Below are 19,475 nucleotides of genomic sequence, written 5' to 3'. Positions count from 1 at the left end.
ATTTCCAGGTGCAAATAAGTTCAGTAAACTTTATAGCCATAATAAATACATTTTATTTTAGCTCTGTTAATCGGATGTAAGGATTTTCCAAAACAGGTAGCTTAGCACTTTTCTTGATATCAAGCCACAGTTAAAATTATAATTGATTTCTATCAGGCTTAGTTTAAAAATCCCTCATGATAGAAAAATCAGATTTCTTGATTTTTCTGTTTTCTTAGCTAACAATGCCAATGAAAGCTCACTTCTGCAAGATCATGGTTAAAATCTAATTAACAGGAAGGCTTCCCTGAAAAGATGGAGCCCCTTCTCCTTGGATTAGAGGGAAGAGCTTTCTTCGGGGCTCACTTTACACACACCTGCATCATACCTGTGGGTGGTCTGTTCCCAGATTGGGGCCTCGGCCTTTGAGGCGCTCATTTGCACACCCCGTGGCGATCCAACTGTACTTTACGCTCAAAACGACCATCCTTTTGCTAATGCATGACTACATAACAAATTTAGAGCAGTACCTACTGTATCCCCTTTGCTTCCTGACCACCCCCATCAATTTATTAGTTTGGTATTGTCCTTGTTTGATCTTTTAAAGAAAGGAATGAAGAGAGAAAAGGAAAGAAAGGGGGGGAAAAGAACCATTTCAATAAGTAGATGATCAAACATTCCATCCTCTTCCCCCCTTCATACTTCCAAATTTATTTGAATTTACTTAGATGTTTTGCAGATATAATTAGGCTTTCCCAGAGGGATTAATCTTTCCTTGTTTTTTACCTGTTTAGAGAGTCTGTTTTCCTCTTCAATGTACTTCTGTTCTTTGGGTATTAACGTTCGTAAGCTGGCTTTCACCTATACATCAACACATGTGTCTGTTACAGATTAATATATCACAAAAGTTTACAAGTTTTTCACGCAATTCAATTTGCAATAATTACTTAAAGTTTTGAAGTCCTGCCTGCCTTGGTCATAAAATATAAATGTATACAGTTGCACTCGCGTGCTGTTCCTTTTCCTAGGCAGGCAGGAGCAGCCAGAGCGAAGATGCAGCAGCAGTCGCCAACTCTAACAGAAAATGTGGGTGTGCCAGGCATGGCAGAAGCGTATTCTCCGGGATACATCAAGGTTTAGAGAAAATGAGGAATGACAGAAATTCTCTACAAATCAGGAACAAAAGCTTTCATGAAACTGAACTCTTTAGCAGTACAAAAAAGCCAAAGTTAAGACTTACAGCATTAAAAATCACATCTATTTCAAGATAGATGACCCCCTTTGTTGGCCCTGTCAGCTGCTTGTTTTTCAAGACGTAGGCTTTCTGTTCACCATTTTGAATCTGCGGGAAAAGGACATGACAGCCGTCTGTCTCGCGGTCTCCACTGAATACACTCCCTCGGTGACCTTTGACCCCCAGCTGCTGAAACTGACAGAGAACCCAAAACAACTGTGGCAATTCTGACAAGTACCTGTTCATTACCAGGATCAAGTCTGTCAGGAAAAATTAACTATCATGGGATTCAACATGGCCGTGAATTGAGAATTGAGTATGTTAAAATTTTTAGTGTTCTTATTACAGGCCTTGGTTGAGAAATGACAGACATAGAGCTGAGGTTTTTTTTTTTTTTTTTCCTTGAGCAAAAGCAACACAGAACAGTGTGTCAGGTGAATAAAACTTACAGAGAGCAATGGTATAGCAACTTTGCCCAGAAAGTCAGCACTCCGATCCCGATCTTCATCGTAAACTGTCACTTCAAGAACTGAATGGATATCTTTAATGTTGCTGCACAATAAATAGGTGTAAGAAAAAAAAGGTTTCATCAGTGGGAAACAAGAACTAGAATGGATTTGAAAATTTAGATAGCTCCAGCTGACTGTGCGTGTCTGTGTGTGTGTTATTTGCATACACACATACACAGGGTAGCCTGGTATCTGACAGAATTTCCCATAATTCACCCTAGTTGACTACAATAATGGTCCTATTATCTGGAACTTGAAAGATCATCATAATTTTTTAAGTTATAACTTTTTAACAAAATATAATTTCCCATCTAAACAGGCAAAGAATAAGTTATTTTTTAGACTTTTTAGGCTGTTATTCTTTAGAATTTTCTTTATTCTTATTCTAACAACAAATCATATCTTCCCATAATAGCCACATAAAACACCACCTTTGATATTAGCAAGAGTCACCGTATACTTTTATAGCAATACTTTTTTATAGTAACAGGATATCTCCTTTTTGTTTATAGCTCTCCCCAAAACACTGACTTAGTTTCTATGGTGTTTATAATAAAAATGAACAAACACAGAAAACAGAATGGAGAAGATGTAACATTTATAGCTATTCTACCACCCTGAAATTTAGAAATTAAGTCATGTTCCGTAGACAACATATGTTAATAAACAACTGGAAGAGCTCTTCATATTTTTGTTTCTGGAAAAATAAGTGCAAATTGTTGACAGCATTTATTCTTTGATCAGACTGCTTACCAAGAAAACATGAATTAAGAGAAAACAAAAAAAAGAGAGAATATATTCATTACTGAAAAACCACAACCACATGTAAGAAGGGGGCTTTATCAGGGCACAATCAATTAATGGCTTTGATAATAATCAAACCTATTCATTCAATTATGCATTCCAGAGCAAAACACTCTCCACAACCTTCTTAGGAGTGCAAGTCTCCTAACCAAGCTTTCATCTTTTATGAAAATGTGGAATTCCTTAAAAATAAATTGGTCCCATAATTAAAGCTGATTAGTTACTGGCTCTTAAGCAGAGACATTAGAAGGAATTAATGAGGAATTTAGCAGTTTTTCATGTACAAGAAATAAAACTATGTTAGAAAACTTTTGAGCAATACTTTTGTTTAGAGAGTTTCCTTTGTTTAGAGTTCATTTCTAAAGCCCAGTTTAAAAAAAAAAAAAAGAAAGAAAGAAAGAAACCCGAACTTAGGGGATACTATAGTGTAGCAGCATAGGCAGCTTTTACAGCACATGATTGAAAGATTTACAAACGTATTAAAACAAAAGGAAAATTAACTCAAAGGGTGTTTTGATATCTAGGACAATACTTAATATTCTTATTGTGCTAAAATGAATCCAACCAAAACTAAAGCATCTGCCGAATTCGTGACCAGATTGTTTGCTGATTTCAGCAATAGAACAAATAGAGCTTTGTCCTCCTTGGTGTCAATGCAATTGGGAAGAATTTCAATAGAAAATATAAAAGGAAGAGGCAGTATGGAATTCTGTTGATGGGAGCAAAACCCTTAGTCAAGTCATATAAAAAGCACAGTTAAAAAAAAAAGTCTATGAAAACAAAACAAAAAAACAAATGGAATATTCCCTCCCCAGGTTTCACTCACAAAGGTAGGAGCTCAGCAAAGGTTGTTAGCAAAGGCTGGCATGGTGTCCTGAGCTGTGAATCAGTGAAGAATACACATACACACAAACACACACTCACACACATGCAACCTCAGAAAGAAATATAATTTTACACCAGTCCTGCAATGAGCTCGAGGTAATGGCTACTTACAATGTGAAGACTTTGTTCCACTCAGGATTGAGATTTTTGTAGACAGTGTGTGTTAGCAGCCTATCGTTGTTCAGTTCTACTACACAAAATGGGTCACTTTTACCTACAAGAGATTTGGGTGAACATTTTTATTATAACTAGTACCCGCTTTCACAGTGTCATGGTCATGAGGCTAAGTCTTTTCCAAAAAGTTTTATGGTAAACAAAAAGTGAAGAAAAATTTTAATACTTAAAAAAATCATCAAAATAGAATTACATGGAACCAGATGACGTTAGCAAGCATTATGAACAATAACAATTTAGAACCTGAAAAAAAAAAGCGAAAGAGATCAAATTATATAGCTAGGATTTCAATTTGAATTTTGAACAAAAATCATTCTATACTGTCAATTATGAAAGAGAATGTGCACATCCATCTCTAAGTCAGTTTTTGATTCATTCTGTAATGACCATTTGAAGTGTTCAGTGCTTTTAATCTTACACATATATTTCTCAACTCAATGGATTCACTGGTACAGAACTTGTAACAGGAATTGCTAAGCAAGTTTATTTTGAGAAAACTGCTATGATACTGCAGAACTACAACATTTTAATCTAAGGTTGAGTTAGTTTCTCTCCAGATATCTATGGACTCACAAGAAGGTAAATTAGAACCTCTCAGGCAGAAAAAATTCTGCCATTTGAAACTTAACATCAACAACCAACCAGCATGTTAAAGAGCAGTATTCTTTCTGTTCACCGAAAGTAAGGGATTTAGAAGTTATCATTTATTTTCAGCTTTTGTGCTCTGTCATAGCCAAATCTCACCCATTTGACCATTAGGTTTTCTAATATTCTCAATATTTTTGTAATGTCAGGTCCTGTATTATTAGAACCCATAAAGTCAGAGGCTCTGTGGGGCCAGCATTAATGATATTAGTGCAGCATGTAATTTGTTTGATACCTTATACAAATGACAATGAAATCAATATTTAGACAAAGCTGTTCAGAGGTCATTATCTTTTAAACTACAATATTGATTTAGACTACATAAGAGGTTAATGTGCATATTATTAACTTTAATGATAAAGAATAATTGTTTTAAATACATTGTGAATTGTAGTCACAGTAGTTTACACTTGTGTGCAAAAGCTTAAATATCATTGAAGACTTTCAATTAAATTTTAATGGGAAGGAACTTACTAGCCATCAGTGACAGATAAACTGCATATTCCCATAGAGCAGTGTGTTTATTTTCCATAGTGTGATTCTTAAAATGAGCTGTAAAAGCTTTGATTCACCTTTAATTTAAATTATTAATTTTATATTTAAAAGATCGGATACATGTGTGCTAGTTCAGTAGCCACATATACCCCAGGATAACTGCATCATTTAACATTATGATAGTCTTCTCAATTTGGGGTTTTGGGGAATAATTCCCAGTAGAGAGTAGAGAACTGGAAGACATGAAGGTCTGGTGAGGATTTTATTGGTGGTTCAGGATCTGTATATCTATCTCCTCCTCTCCACTTTCTTCACCCTTCTTACCTTTACCACTCTTACTTCCAACACATGCGTACCATGGAAGACAGTGTACAGAAAGAATACTTTGTTCATCCAAACACAGTGTAATGGATTTTATTTGAAACATCAATAACTTTATTTTCTTACATAGTTTTGCTACAAGCTTATAAAGGCAGGCTCAAATAGTTTTTGAAATATATTTAAATGTAAGCCCCTGGGCAAAGCCTTCTCCCATATCTATTCCCTATCTTTTTAGCTAGTAGGCTACATACGTAGGAAAAACTCGGTAGTTTAACTACAGATTAATGCACTCCACAAATGCATATTGCTTATCATGTATCAGGCAATGTTCTATGCGTTGGGGACATAGCAGTGTATAAATCAACTTCAATTCCTGACCTCAAGGAATTTCCATTGAAGAAGACAATGAATACATTTTATGGTGTTCTAGGTGGTAAGTACTATGGAGAAAAATAACAATGGGGAAGGTGATAGGGAATGGCAGTCCATTCCCTAATAAAATTTCGAACGGACTGCAGAGAAAGCCTCACTGAGGAAGTGGCATATAGGCAAAGCAATAAGCCCCGCGAGGGAGTGAGCCCTTGGATTACCACAGGAACAGACTGTAGACAGGCCAGAGAAGCAGCCATGCCTGACATTTTCAGGGCTAACTAGGAAGCAAGTGTGACTGGAGGGATACATTGGGTGTGTGCACATTGTGTTATAAGGAGAGTGGCAGGCCTCTGAAAAGACATGACTTAGCTTTCATTCTAAGTGAAAGAAGAAGTTTTGGGGGGATTTGAGTGGAGAAGTGCCATGATCTGATGGCTGCTATTTGGAGAATAAGATGGAGGGCAACCAGGGAAGTGGGGTGAATGGTTAGAGAGCAACTGAAACAATCCAGGTGGTAGAAGTGGTTGGATTCTGGATAGACTTTGAAGGTAGAACCAACAAGATTTGCAGATGACAATATTGCACAACTTAATATGCCCTGATATTATTATTTGTAGATGGAAAATAATTCCTTGAGCTTAGCCAAACTATTTATTTTTTTTAAGGTCAGAAAGCATTCAACAAGATGCTCAGATTGGACATTTCTAGAATCTGACAGAGGAAAACTTAGGTAAAGAGAGAGCAAATAATTTTATGTGTAATTTGTATTGATCTTATCCTTCTTATGGTATAAGTAATGAATGCCAACATTAGGTCTTGACACACTGTTATTTTTCACCAATTTAGAAAGTATCCTTCTTCCACTGAGTGATCAAAGACAATTAAAAACTAACAGCAATTTCACCCAAAGTAACAGCAAATATGCAATATCAAATTCTATAATTTGTCACTAAAAGCATATGCTATGGTTTTATTTTAAAGAAGTGGCTAAACATAGTTAATGTGCTTATCTAGGTTGTTAAATAATACTTTAAATGACTGTTTTTTCAGTTCCTAAAAATTTCAGGCCTGATTATCTGCCACTTATACAAACAAAACAATCAGAAATATACCACTGATGGACTGAATCATTAATTATCTCCTACTTATTCCTTCCTCCCACCCTTGTGTTATTCCATTTAGATTCTGTAATATGCTGTTCTGCTTGCTGAGAGTACCTGAGTTGTGAGGTTGTCTACAGGATGGAGTGTCCACTCCAGGATGGAGTGTTCATGGAGTGTCCATCTTGCAACATAGTACACTTTGGGAGTGCTAGAAAACAGTCTCATGTAATGTTACTCAATACCACAGGGCTACAAGTGCGAGGCAGGAAGGTAGCATCCAAAGTTGAAGGGTATTTTGTTTCTGATAATTTTTGCCTGAAGAGCCTAAATGTCTCACAACATAAATTATGCAATCTCTTATCTCCCTCTCACACATTTTTGTCATGAGACTAAGGCAGGTACCAATAGGTCTTTCCTTCACTCCCATCATTGTGGCTTAAAAAAAAAAAAAGCTCATACCTCTCCCTAGCAATGAAGAAACTGGAGAATTGGGTTTGGATGGAAGATAGAAATTTCAGCAGTGCTGGATAAGGGTGAGAGTCGTAGAACTGATTGCTTTAATAGCCATGACAGCTAGAAGAGAATCTTAGCCTTCCTTGAGAACATTGCAATTTTCCATGTTGACAATTTCCTAGAGAGAAATATGAATGCCTTTTGAAGCATTCATTACTTATTGAGTGTCTGCTCTGCTCACCCCAGAATTATAACTATGTTGAAGACATAGTGAAGCTCTCAAGGCATGTACAACTTAGTAGGCATGATAGACATGTAAATACACAATTATCATGCAGGGTTGTAGGTGCTGTAATAAAAGTAAGTGAAGAGGAACCATGTAAGTGAAAGGAAACCATGAGGAGGAAGCACGTCATTCTACAACTGTAGGATAGGAAGGGGGAAAGGAGGAAGACACTTCTTCCCAGGGGAAGTGACCTGGACCATCTATGGTGATTGTACACCCCAATGGACAACCACATGTAAAATGGATTTTAACAATTTATGATCAGGAATATTTAGTTTATATCTACTTGTGCATCTCTTTGATAAAGTCTCTATAATGCAAAAACCTAGATATGTGAAACATAACTTTAATAAAATCGATATTTAAAACTGTTAGGTCAGGACAGAAGCATTTATCCATAATCTAGTTAAATAATAAAGGCGATTTCTTTTGCTATTGATTTTTAATAAGAAAAAAGAAATTGCCAAAGGGAATTAACATTACAGAACCTATATCATCAAACCAAATCTACGACAGAGTTTACTTCAATTCTTCTTTTGGTGAAAAGCTATTCTTACAACAATAAAAACATAGGAATTAACTTGAGTGTGAGTGGGCATCTTTTCTAGCTCTCCTCAAAACAGCACCAAGGGTTTAATGGGATGCACTGGCTGGCTAATTCTCTCTGTCTCTTAGCCCTTGCTCTTTGAGGTCACAACCCTGACATATCGATAAAGAACTGTGGGAAAGTCTGCAACACCCCTGCTTGCCTGCTACCTGTTTTTGTGGCAAGTAATGACATCAGTTTGCTCACACTGTTGTGGTTTGAGCATTAAAGTCACTCAAAAGACACTGAGTGATATTCTTACTCCTAAAATAGAGAGTTAATCCTGATCCGTCAATGGTGGGCTTTGTCCAACATCATTTTGCTGCTGACAAGTGGCACAGTTTGCTGGGTGTGATGTGTTATAAAAATGTGTTTGTTGAGAAGGGACCCAGTGACCACCTCTTTGTTGTTATGTCTCTGAAAACACAGAAGGCTTTCAGGAGAGCGGAATGCAATTCGTACCCATGGGGGTGTTTTATTTTGGATACACCTTACACAAATGAAGCTCTTTGGTTTAATTTCCTCAGTTGCTACAGTTTCAAATGGCTATATTTTAATCCTTTAAAAAATTATAATCAAGGTTGCCATCTGTCCTTTCTGGAAATTGGAATTTCAATCAAGATATTCAACAATGTTACAGTTGAGGGAATTCCATAGGGTCCATCTGAACAAAAAAGCAACGTATGTTGAAGACATCTTCCAATCCTCTTCTTACCACAAGAGATGAGGCTTTGACCTTAGTCTTTCTCATCAAGTGACCTAAACATATTTTAAACATCTGATTGGTAGAATTACATTAACTGACACTCTTCACCAGGTCCCCACTGAGTCTGATTCTAGGATTGAATTATAATAATAGGGCTTCTCTTTTCTCACTGAGTCATGAAGCAGGTTTCATTGTGGCAGGAAAACTGACACCCTAGAATCATGGCTCTCAATCTATTAGCTCTAATATATCTTTATTTTCATATTGAAGATTTTATAATGTCTTTACTATCTTGAAATAAAATAAAACTAACTCATTCCTGACTTCAAAATTTAATGTGTGAAGTCTACTATAACGCAGAACTAAATACAAAGCTGTTCATAGTAAAATAACACTAATTACTGAACAAATATTTGAACACCTACTATGTGCCAGCCATATGAACGTGAAAGAGAAAAATCTTTGCTCTCTTAGAATTTACTTGTAGAGGGGGAGAGAAGGGTGAGGAGGAAAGAAGAATAACTGTTGGAAATAACTAGCAAGTAGATTATATTATATGCTAGAGAGCAATACATGTCAATGGAAAACTGAAAAATGACAGTATCATCAGCAGTTTGAGGAATGTGGGGGGGATCACAGTTCATTATTATAATTAGTTGGTTGGAAGAGGCCTCATCAAAGAGATGAGGGCTGATAAAAGGGTGAAGCAGTAGCCAGGTGACTATCTGGAGCAAAGTGATTTGGAAAAAGGGACCAGTTAGACCGAAAGCCCGGAGTGCCCAGGGCTTCTAGTACTGGGCTCAGTGTGCAATGGAGACATCAGCGGAAGATATGATGGAAGGTGCGGGAAACAGATCAGGAAGTGCCTGGAAGTCTCCACAGTCTTTGGTGTACACTGTGTAAAATGGCAGCCATTCCCAAGGCTTGAGTGAGCAATGTGTATTTCAGGGTGTGATCTAGATAATTATGAAACACTTCTAAAGTAGAGCAAAGTCTATAGTTAGTCATCTAGACACGGGAGAATGGCTAATGCTTTGCAGGGCATTTAGCATCGCCATCCCTAGCTACCACATACTAGTTGTGTTCTCCAGTCATTACGGCAACTAAAACTCCCTCAGAAATCTCTTAAACACACAGAAACCATACTAACTTCTCCCTAGCTGAGAAACATTGCCCTACAGCAATGGTTCTTATACATTTTGGTCATAGAATTTCTTAAAAATTATGAAAGATTTCAAAGTAGTGTTGTTTTTGTGGGGTATATACATTAAAATTCACCATTTTCAAAATTTTAAAAAAGAACATAAAAATATTAATGCACAAATAATAATAATAATAAATCTATGCCATGTTAACATGGTGCGATCGAACCCTATGTAGCCTTTGGAGAACTTCATTATATGCTCATGGGAGAATGGGAATGAAAAATCACAAATTATATCTTAATATTATTATGTAAACAGTTTTGACCTCACAGATCCATGATAGTGTCTGGGCTTCCCCAGTGTGAGGTTCTCTGGACCCCACCTTGAACAATGAAAATAGGTAAAGCTCAATGTAAATTTGAGTTTATTTCCCTTGGAATCTAGAATTAGATCCAAAATAATTTTTATAGAAATACATGTAACTAGATTCATTCTTGAGTCCTAGAGTTGAGCCATCTTGATAGACTCTGGGAAGCTCAAAATTTATGACAGCAGAACGGGAAATGAAATAAGGCAGATCAGAGACTGGAAAAGAAAGAAGAGGAAGACTATGGGATCTATAAAATGAGGGCCAGGGGAAAATTATGCCTGTGTTCTTGAGAGCATAGATAAATTATGGTGAAAATATAGAAAGTCTTCGCTTGCAATTTGTTTAATTACAAAGGCTGTATGTCAGTGGTGTTACAAGCTTAAAAACACAAAAGTTCCTTGGTCTAAAATGAGTATGATAGTATATTGAAAGGTTGTTTTTTTTTTTTTGCTTTTGCAAGTCTTATTAGACACTTGAGTTATATTACATAATGAGTCCTTCCTGCAGAAATACATGGGGTTTCAGGTTAGCTTCTTTATAAGTAAATTAATTAGCTGGAGAGATCTTTTGCAACAAAATAAAATCTTTCAGCCCCGCCCCCTATTAAGTACTATATTAGGTAATTAAATCTTTTATATATATTAATTTAACTAATCAAAGGCAATGCAACTAAAATTGTCATATATCAAGTCTTTGCCTTTAGAATGGTTTCTTTTTCTTTTTATTTCTCTTCTACTAAAAATCTCATTCAGGAGTCTATTTTTCCTCTTGGCCCTGCTGCAGCCTGGCAAGACTTGTGGGGAAGCTGAAAGGCACATTTAGGGTTGGCCTCCCCTTCTGCAACCAGGCGCTGCCTCAACAGTTCCAGGGATGGGAAAATCATCTCTTCCACAGCAATATTTTCATTTACCTTTTGGAAATTATAATTTTTGGAAAGTATTATTTTTTGATGTTCAAAACCTTAATGTGTTTCTTTTTATCCAAAACGTGCTTCTTATCTATTCTCTGCTTTCCCCTCTGTGCTGGATACTGTGTGGCTTCATTCCAGCCACCTTCTAGAGTCTCCTCCTGAGCGACAGAGATCACGAAGGCCAGAGTGACATTTCCAGACGCCCTTGCAGCTAGTAATGCATATGCGATTCAGGTGCATGAATCAAGTGTACTTGCCTAAGATTCGATACCGGAACTTAGTTAGCAAGACAGTGTGTGGGACTCATTTTGCTGCTCCATGGCAAGCAGGAGTTGTATGAGCTGTTATCAGAGCGTCTTCTCAACTTGTTAATGTGGCAGCAGCAATAATTTCTGGTGCCACTATGTGGCTTTCCTACTAACCTCTGGAGAGGGAGCTCAGAGTCTGTTTTCTTAGGCCTTTCCTGCCACCAAAAATTCTATGATGCATTTAATAATTTAAAATAAACCCCTTCCTTATTAGATTTGTTAGAAGGAGTTGGCTTTCTGGATCCGAACCCTGGCCATTACTTCCCTTGGCAGCTCCTATCTACACCCTTCTCATGACAGAGTTTTGGATAACAGGCAAAAGAAATCATATTCCTTCGCTATCTCTTTCTGCTGAACTAGTTAGCTGATGATTTCAGAGAAAAGATCCAGATCAGCATGTCTGCTCTGCTGTTTATCAGTTGATGTGTGTGTGTGTTTCTGTATTGATTGGACAAATTACTTAATTTCTCTATGCCTGAGGTTTCTAATTCATAAAGGATAGCAATAGTATCTAAGCAGGTCATTGTGAGATCAGTTGTGATAATCCTACCAAGCTCAGGTAGTACCTGACATGTGATAGGAGCTCAATAAATGTTAGTTGCCATTATTATTGGTTATTATCATTATCCTCAAGCTATTGTCATGGACTTGGATTTAAAACAACAGGTATTCCATCTGAAAATATACTCCGGTTAGATGACATTGATAATATTTTTATAAGAGTAGCTTCCAAAACTGGATTTCTACTGCTGCAGTACTTCTGGAGAGTCTACAATTAAATACCATTCTCAATATTCCACTGTCATTTAATGTCACAAAATCGATATGTGCGTAGTCACTTTCATAAAAATTAAACTCAACTTAAAACCTAAAGCCTCCTCTGTATTTTCTGTTAAAGCAAGACACCCTTTTTTAGCCATGGGAGACTAGATTTATACTTTTTAATATGCATCTTGTGTGTGCCTGTGTATATACATATGATGTCAATACAGATATGATAGGCATAGATATATAAGCATGATATTGTAAATATGTGTTAGTCTCATGTAAAATGAATTAACTAGCCATCCTAGCAAGTTTGATAAATAACCAGTCAATTATTTCCTTAAAATCATTCATAAATACAGTCATCAGTTTGAATCAAGGACAGAGCACGACAGCCATCCACCTAGTAACCCTGACACCAGCCCTTTATCACTCTCCGGGTTTCACTGTTCAGTCATTTGTGATTCCAACTCTACTATTATGTAAACAAATGTCCTTGTAGTAAGCTTTTATTTTCTTAAAAAAGAAAACAACTATTGAAAGCCAGATCTTCTCTATTTACAACATTTTTCTTAACCATTTTTCTATTAAATGCATTAGTTATAAAATTATATTGTAATATAACAAAATATAAAGAATAGTTTAATTTAGAACTATTGTACCATATAAAAACACCTCTTTAAGCACTGAGTAAAATCCTGGAGCTAGCTGTCCAAGCCAAATCAGCAATTCTCTATTTCTTTACTCAAAGGATCATTTTGTAATCTTAGTTCCACAGAACCCAATTAATTATTTTATAGTATTTCTCTTTCTCTCATTTCCCATTGATAGTGGGACCACCACTTTCTCAGCCCATAGTCCTTCACCTCTAGAGCAATCAAATCCAATTATTAATCTCTTTTGTCATCTCACCTATTCTTTCAGAGCAGTGTCTCCTACCCATGTGACCAGCATATGAATCACTCATGATTTCTGTAATTCCCTTTAAAACATTGGTTCAGACTCAGGCCTCATCAACCCTTGTGCTAAATTATAATTTCCATTCTCCTCACAAATATTTGATATCAACGTTTGGTTTTAGAATAATTTCTTTTCGCATTTCTACAATTAGAATATGATTACTTTTTTAAAAATGCAATTACTAAAAAAGGAAATATTTTAGGTAAGATGTAGCGACATAAAAAAAGAAGAAATAATGCTTTTCTCCTGCTTTGTGATGCTTTCTTTGTTTACGGTTATTCGTAAAGAGATTTTAAAGAGATTTATAGATAATATACATTTATGCTGCATATGTGATAGTTTTCTAAATTATGCATATGATTTTTGTAATAATGTCAGGTGTGGAATATTTCTTGGATACTTTTTATAAATTGGATAAACTGTTTCCTTAAAGCATACTAGCTGCTTAAAAGTCTTCTATCCTGTAATTATTAAAAAGCAATTGAGGATAGCATTAGCTTACATAACAGAAATAAGGCTTACTTTGGGAAATTTTCAATATGTTTTGTGTTAAGACTTAGGGTTTTATCTCAAGAAATGTTGTTTTAAGATGTTAATATAGTAAAAGTTAGAAAATTAAGACTATCTGCATACATTTTTCTTCTTTTATTTGATAAATTATTTTACTCCTGATAATCCACACATATGAAGCACTTCTATCTTTCATAGTCCACTTAGGTGAACTATGTAGAGTTTAGAGGTTATATATGTTCTCTTCTTCTAACATAGGTTTTAATAAAGACAGTAAGATATAAATCTGCATTTATCAGATATCATCACTATTAAATATGATAATGGGAACTACAGGTACAGGCTATAAAATTCAAACTGTTACAATCCTATCAAAGGAGCCACTTCTTCTAATAGAGCAATGGCATTTTTCAGGCAACTCGAAGCAACAATTGCATGTATTTCATGCAATTTGCTAGAGAAATCCATAACATGTTATTTTTTTGAAGGACAACATCATGTCTATGTTATGTATGTATGCTTGGTGTTCCTCCAACTTTATATAAAACTTTCCAAGAGCAGACTTGGCTTTTTCTATACAGCTGCTTTTTCATTTTCTTTCTCTGAATAGACCCATAATGTTCAGGGAAAATACCAAGAATAATAAATCCCAATCTCTGTGTAAAATATACCTTCATGACACACTCAAGCTGGAAATCACAGGAGCCAATAAAAATGCAGGCAGCCTACTGATAATGAGGTCAGAAATACAAATAAATTTAGTTTTAATGAAGACTGGAGGCACAGTAATCAAAGTGTTAAAATTCATTTCATGCATATCTCATTTGCTTCTTAGCTGATATTTACCACGCAATTCTGTGAGAAAGTAGAGGCCTAAGATGCTCCAGATAAATGGCTCAATTAATTGTACAGAGGTAGACCTCTTTGAGCCGAGCCAGAGCTGTGAGCTCTTTATTAAAAGCACCATTCTGTAGCCCCTAACCTTGTTCCTTGACTCCTCTCTGGTTTCCAATTTAAACAAGTCCCCATGCGGCCTGCTCTAAAGGGCTTTGTCTCCCTGTCATTGTTAAGAGAGCTGAGGCATCCTGGAAGTGTGAAATCAGACCTCATGAGTTGAACGGTTCCCCAGGGAACGCCGGACCGCGCAGAAGGTCAAAGTCATGGGCCGGACCATCTGAAAGTGTCTGATCGCCAGTCTGTGACACAGCAAGTTGGGGGTGGGGGCTAGGCTGAAGAGGACTGAAATTGAACACATCTTAATTAAAGCCCACAGACAGCAAAACAAAATGTTTTCTAGGCAGCCTGTCAAATGCGGCTTAAATTTAGCTCTGCTAATGAAGCTGAGCCGCTAACTGTTATTTCTTAAGATAATAAGACTCTCACGGAAGCTGATAAAAAAAAAAAAAACTGTAGCATGTCTTTTTCTGCTGTTTTGTTACTTAAATATTTTCCAACAATGAAGACAGTTTTCCAAAAGGAAAACATGGGAAAAGTCTATGCAAATAAAGGGATAGTAAACATCTCTTAATAGCTAGTAGGTTTCCAGACTGTGGGGCTGGTGAGTCACAAGCCTTTATGCCTAGCCTTGTTTCAGGAAAAAAAAAACAAAAAAAACCCTGCTGGTTTAATGTGACGATTTCAGTGACAGATTCTGTTAATTGTAAAATTTTCTTTCTCTTGCTTTTTCTCTTCCTCTCCCTCCATTGTTTCCTGAGAGAGATGGTGCATTAATTTGCTACATCAATTCACCTGGGGTGGGAGAAGTTTATATTAATACAGTGAAAAGGCAGGGCATTTTTGAAGGGCTTCATAGTTCTCCCATATCACTGTTCCTGAAACCGAGTGACTGGTCCTCTAGGGAGGCTATGACCCCTTCCTCAGGAGAAAAAAACCCCACACACCACAACCCAGGGGAAGATGAAGGGGAGGGGCTGAGGAGAAGAACTCTTTTCTCTTTATTCTCTTACAACTTGAAAGAACCAACGGGCCAGGCCTAAACACCGCAAAGAAAGCCTCACTCAATATAGAAGACTTGAAATGCTCACTTGAAATTAGCTGCGCTCCAGGCAAAGAATGATTAGAAGCCAGGGAAAACAAGTTACAACAACTATTTCCCACCACTAAAAAATCTTTCCCCTCACAATCTGTCTCTTCTCACAATCTGTCCAGTTTCAGCAATCGAGAGAATCTTCCCCAGCGCACACAGGGCCAGATGTTCTCTAGGCTTTGCTTTGATGGCGCAGAAAGACATTAACCTTTTCACTGGTTAGCTGAAAGGTAAGTAAGTTGTACTGAGCGGTATTTCTCAGTTACTCCAACTTTTTCCCTTCACAAAGAGTTTAGCAGACAAACTTTTCTCAGGCTGTGAAAGGCTGCCCACAATTTGACTGAAATTTCAATCCACTCTTGTGCCTTGCTCAATGCATGTGTATGTGTGGGAGTTGTAAATTGAGGCCTTAACCACCAGAGTTAATCTCTTTTTTAAATCTGTATTAACCTTAATGATTTGAAGTGCACTGTCCAACACTGGGCTATTGAGACCAAAGAAAAAACTACCCTCGACTATCAACAGTTTATTAGGGGCTTAACTGAAGTGACCTACTGTAGTAGTGTTCTGCGGAACAAGGCCATGGGCTTTTTGTGGAAAGGGAAAGAATTGAGGGTTTCATTAAAAAGTAATTTGTGCTTTATACTCACTCATTCAAAGAGTGTTTCAATTGCTCTTTATTCACACAGAGTTAATACAGTATCACAATGTTTCTCAATGAATGTGTTGTAACAAAAGAAAAATTTTACATTTTGAAAGGAAAAAAAATTCTTTGTAACTGCAGTAAGATTGATGGCTACTTAAAAGATTATGGAATCTTTCTCTTCTGGGCTCATGTTTAATGAGGGAATATTAAAATTTAAAATTTTTTCTTAAACAATGGAAGTTCAACTTGATGTTCAGACCATTAAAAGTATTTTGAAAATAGAAAAGTTGGTCAAATACAGGTTTGTCTTGTTAGACTGGTCTAGAAAAAAGCATTGTGAAACCAAACATAAGGACAGCTCAGTTTTTACGAGATCTGAAAGTATTCTTGTCCAAGCACAGAGAATTATCAGTGATTTAAAATCTCCCCCTTCCATCCAAAACACTCAGGGGATGTATATTTGAAGATTTGAAGACAACAATATTCACTCATTCCCTCTTTTTCAAACTATAGCTTCATATTGTGAAGAGCTTGGCTATTGTTATCCACTGAGATGTGTATCTTAGCTTTAAAGTTCTTCTTTGAATGAGTAAGAGATATAGTATACAAAGAGCTTATTTATTTTTTCAGAAATAAAAATTATCTTAAAAATTGGTCCTATATGCAGATGTTTCTGACTTAAATACATCATCCTCAATTTTGCCACCATCACAAATGTCATAAAGACCACAAAAGGTCCAAGAGTGAACAAGGTCAAAGATTGAATTACCCACTTGCCCTGAATAGTTCAATATCTCTCTGGTTCAATTCAGAACCCATTAGATTATAAGGTCAGCATGGAATGAAGAATTATTAGATTTATATCCCTAAAACTGGAAGAAAAAAAATGGAGACTCTGTTATTTAGTATTCCTCAAATTAATGTTCATTTTATCAAATCAAAATTATGCCTCATTGAATCCCTAAGGGAAAGGCTATTGTTATTCACATCAATTCACACAGAACCATTAGGGAAGAAATATCTCTATTTTTTCCAGCTTTGAAAGAGCAAGCCTTATGATATTAAAAAATGAATGGTCATAGTTGTAAATTCAAAACAATGATAACTGATGAAATAGTTACCTTCAGCCCATTTGTTAGTATGTCATAGAAACAGCAATACCAAAGCTTAAGAGGCAAAACTAATTTTGACATTTTTATAAGTTTATTTCCTGGTTTAAAAATTTCAAACATTCTAGATGTATAATTTAGATCCAGAGCTATCTCTGGGATGTGTAGAGGAATTTGGACGACTAAGTAATTACAGCAGCAACTCAAATAGTAACAGTTCATACTAGTTATTGTTACTATGCATTGAAACTTTTCAATGAACTATGCAACAGGTTTCATGCATGTTTGAATTGTAGGAGTTTATGTGATGAAGGAAGCGGATACTGTCTGAAAGATGATTCAGCATTGCTTCAATATGTCAAAATGACAATACCTGGAAAAATTACTCCCACTACACAGATTAAATTTTGTGGATAACAACAACTCAGAAGAGATTTTGCTCTTCATTTTTTATTTTCAATATACTACTCTGCCTTTAAAAAAGCAGAACTGGTAGAAAAATCAGGGGGTTGACCAATCTTTGTTAAAAGCAAACCTGAATATTTAAGTTATTTACTTGATGATCCTTTCAGGTGAAACACGAAGTCAGACTCTTCCTAGACCTTGCATGTTGCTTGACACGTCCAAGAGGAGAATTGTATCATTTCTTACCTGTGACGTCAGCAGCCATCAAGCCTTCTGCTCTGATGACTTTCACCTGGAGAAACCCCACATCTTTTAGGTTGTGAAATATCCGAAGTGGGCTCTGGAATTAGGAAAGAAAACTTTTACAGGTTCTTGAAGAGTGTGCTGAGAAAACACTTATATGGTTCTTCTCAGAATGTTACCTAACGGGTCAAAAGGTCACATGTATTTATCCAGTACAAATTACTCTTCTGCCATCATGGGTGTATACGCACACACACACACACACACACACACACGCACAATTATATAGATAATTTTTGCTATATATGAATTTCTGAAAGAATAAAAATACCATATTTACTCCCATTAAATAATTATCAGTTGTTGGTGAACAGTTACAGAGTAGACACGTCTACTTTCTTTTTTCAATGTCATCTTCTAAGTCAGTCCAAGAAACCTTTCATCTGTATATGGTTTGGAAATTAATGATTCTTAATTTTGAGTCTGAAGTTGTTGATTGACTCTTCAGCTATGGGAGGGTGAGTAAGAAAGTCAAACTTAAAGTAGTGTATTTTTCTGCTATTTTCTCCTGGGTGAGTGCTGGAAATTACATGTGCCAGATGAGGGATAAATAACCTAATATTTAATCCATTTGCTAATGTTTAATCAAAAGATAAGTATTTCTATTAATCCTTTGGAGAAAAGACAAATACAATCTTTTAAAATAAGGCAAATTGATGACTAAAAGTAAATTCAAAAGTACTTTTTCTTAAATTTATTCTTTAATTTTCTATTATAGTATCTGTGGAAGTATGGAAAGTTTGAAAGAAAATCAAATGATAAAAATATTTCACTTCATGGCTGTGGGGCAGCTCAGTGGTAAACCCTTGCCTTGGGTGTATTGGGCCCTTGGTTTAATCTCCAGCACTGGAAAGGATGAAACTATTTCACTTGATAAATTAATAATGGTGTCATTTTCATAAGCACAGTGCTTGACAGAATTGAAAGAGGGGAACCAACACAACAATTTACAAAGTTAATTAATGGGCACAAATATTCTGAGAGTAAAATGAAACTCTAGAACACTGAAATGCATTTATTTACTCTTCATAGCTCTTTTTCATGGTGAGATCAGCACTTGCACTCAGTAAGTCAAAGGCATTTCTTTATCATCATCATCTGTAAAAATGTTTCCTGATTGGAGATCATAACATACTTTTGTTTGGTAAAGTTACCTATTAAAATTAATTTTTTCTAGAGTGAAAAGCATCTTCTGCCTTGTGTTGCTAATGTTAGAATACTGAGAAGCCAAAGCTTCCTGCAATATGAACCTTCTCAGTCCTGGCTGAGGAGAGCTGTTTACACTGAACCTCTGACCTTGGTACAGTGAGAAAACGAGATGCTGATATATATGTAATCTCCTAGCCTCACTTTTTAGAGACAGTGTTTAACACAGGATTAACTCTTCATCTTTTATTGTCCTTAAACAGCTGTTTATCACCAAAAATCTGTTTAAAATACCCAGA

General features: G+C 36.1%; 1 protein-coding gene across 14 annotated transcripts in view; it reads right to left on the bottom strand.

Annotated features, from left to right (window-relative positions):
* Mctp1 (multiple C2 and transmembrane domain containing 1) overlaps positions 1–19,475 on the bottom strand; it is a 516,544-nt gene that overhangs the window by 140,737 nt on the left and 356,332 nt on the right. For 12 of the 14 annotated variants that reach the window (XM_087180712.1, XM_087180715.1, XM_087180716.1 and 9 more), the window contains 5 exons: positions 17,974–18,067; positions 3,523–3,625; positions 1,663–1,765; positions 1,220–1,321; positions 766–840 (listed from right to left, as the gene is read on the bottom strand). In XM_087180712.1, coding sequence (XP_087036838.1) covers positions 766–840; positions 1,220–1,321; positions 1,663–1,765; positions 3,523–3,625; positions 17,974–18,067 — 477 coding nt within the window. The remainder of the gene's footprint in view (positions 1–765; positions 841–1,219; positions 1,322–1,662; positions 1,766–3,522; positions 3,626–17,973; positions 18,068–19,475) is intronic. The other 2 variants (XM_087180714.1, XM_087180721.1) reach the window with 1 other exon arrangement.

This window comes from Heterocephalus glaber, unplaced genomic scaffold, assembly GCF_053883595.1.
Source record: "Heterocephalus glaber isolate CG9 unplaced genomic scaffold, H.glaber_assembly_v1.0 deba00001465, whole genome shotgun sequence".
In the NCBI taxonomy this organism is placed as follows: domain Eukaryota; kingdom Metazoa; phylum Chordata; class Mammalia; order Rodentia; family Bathyergidae; genus Heterocephalus; species Heterocephalus glaber.
The sequence above is the reverse complement of the archived record's forward strand: the minus strand, read 5'-3'. Positions and strand labels throughout refer to the sequence as shown.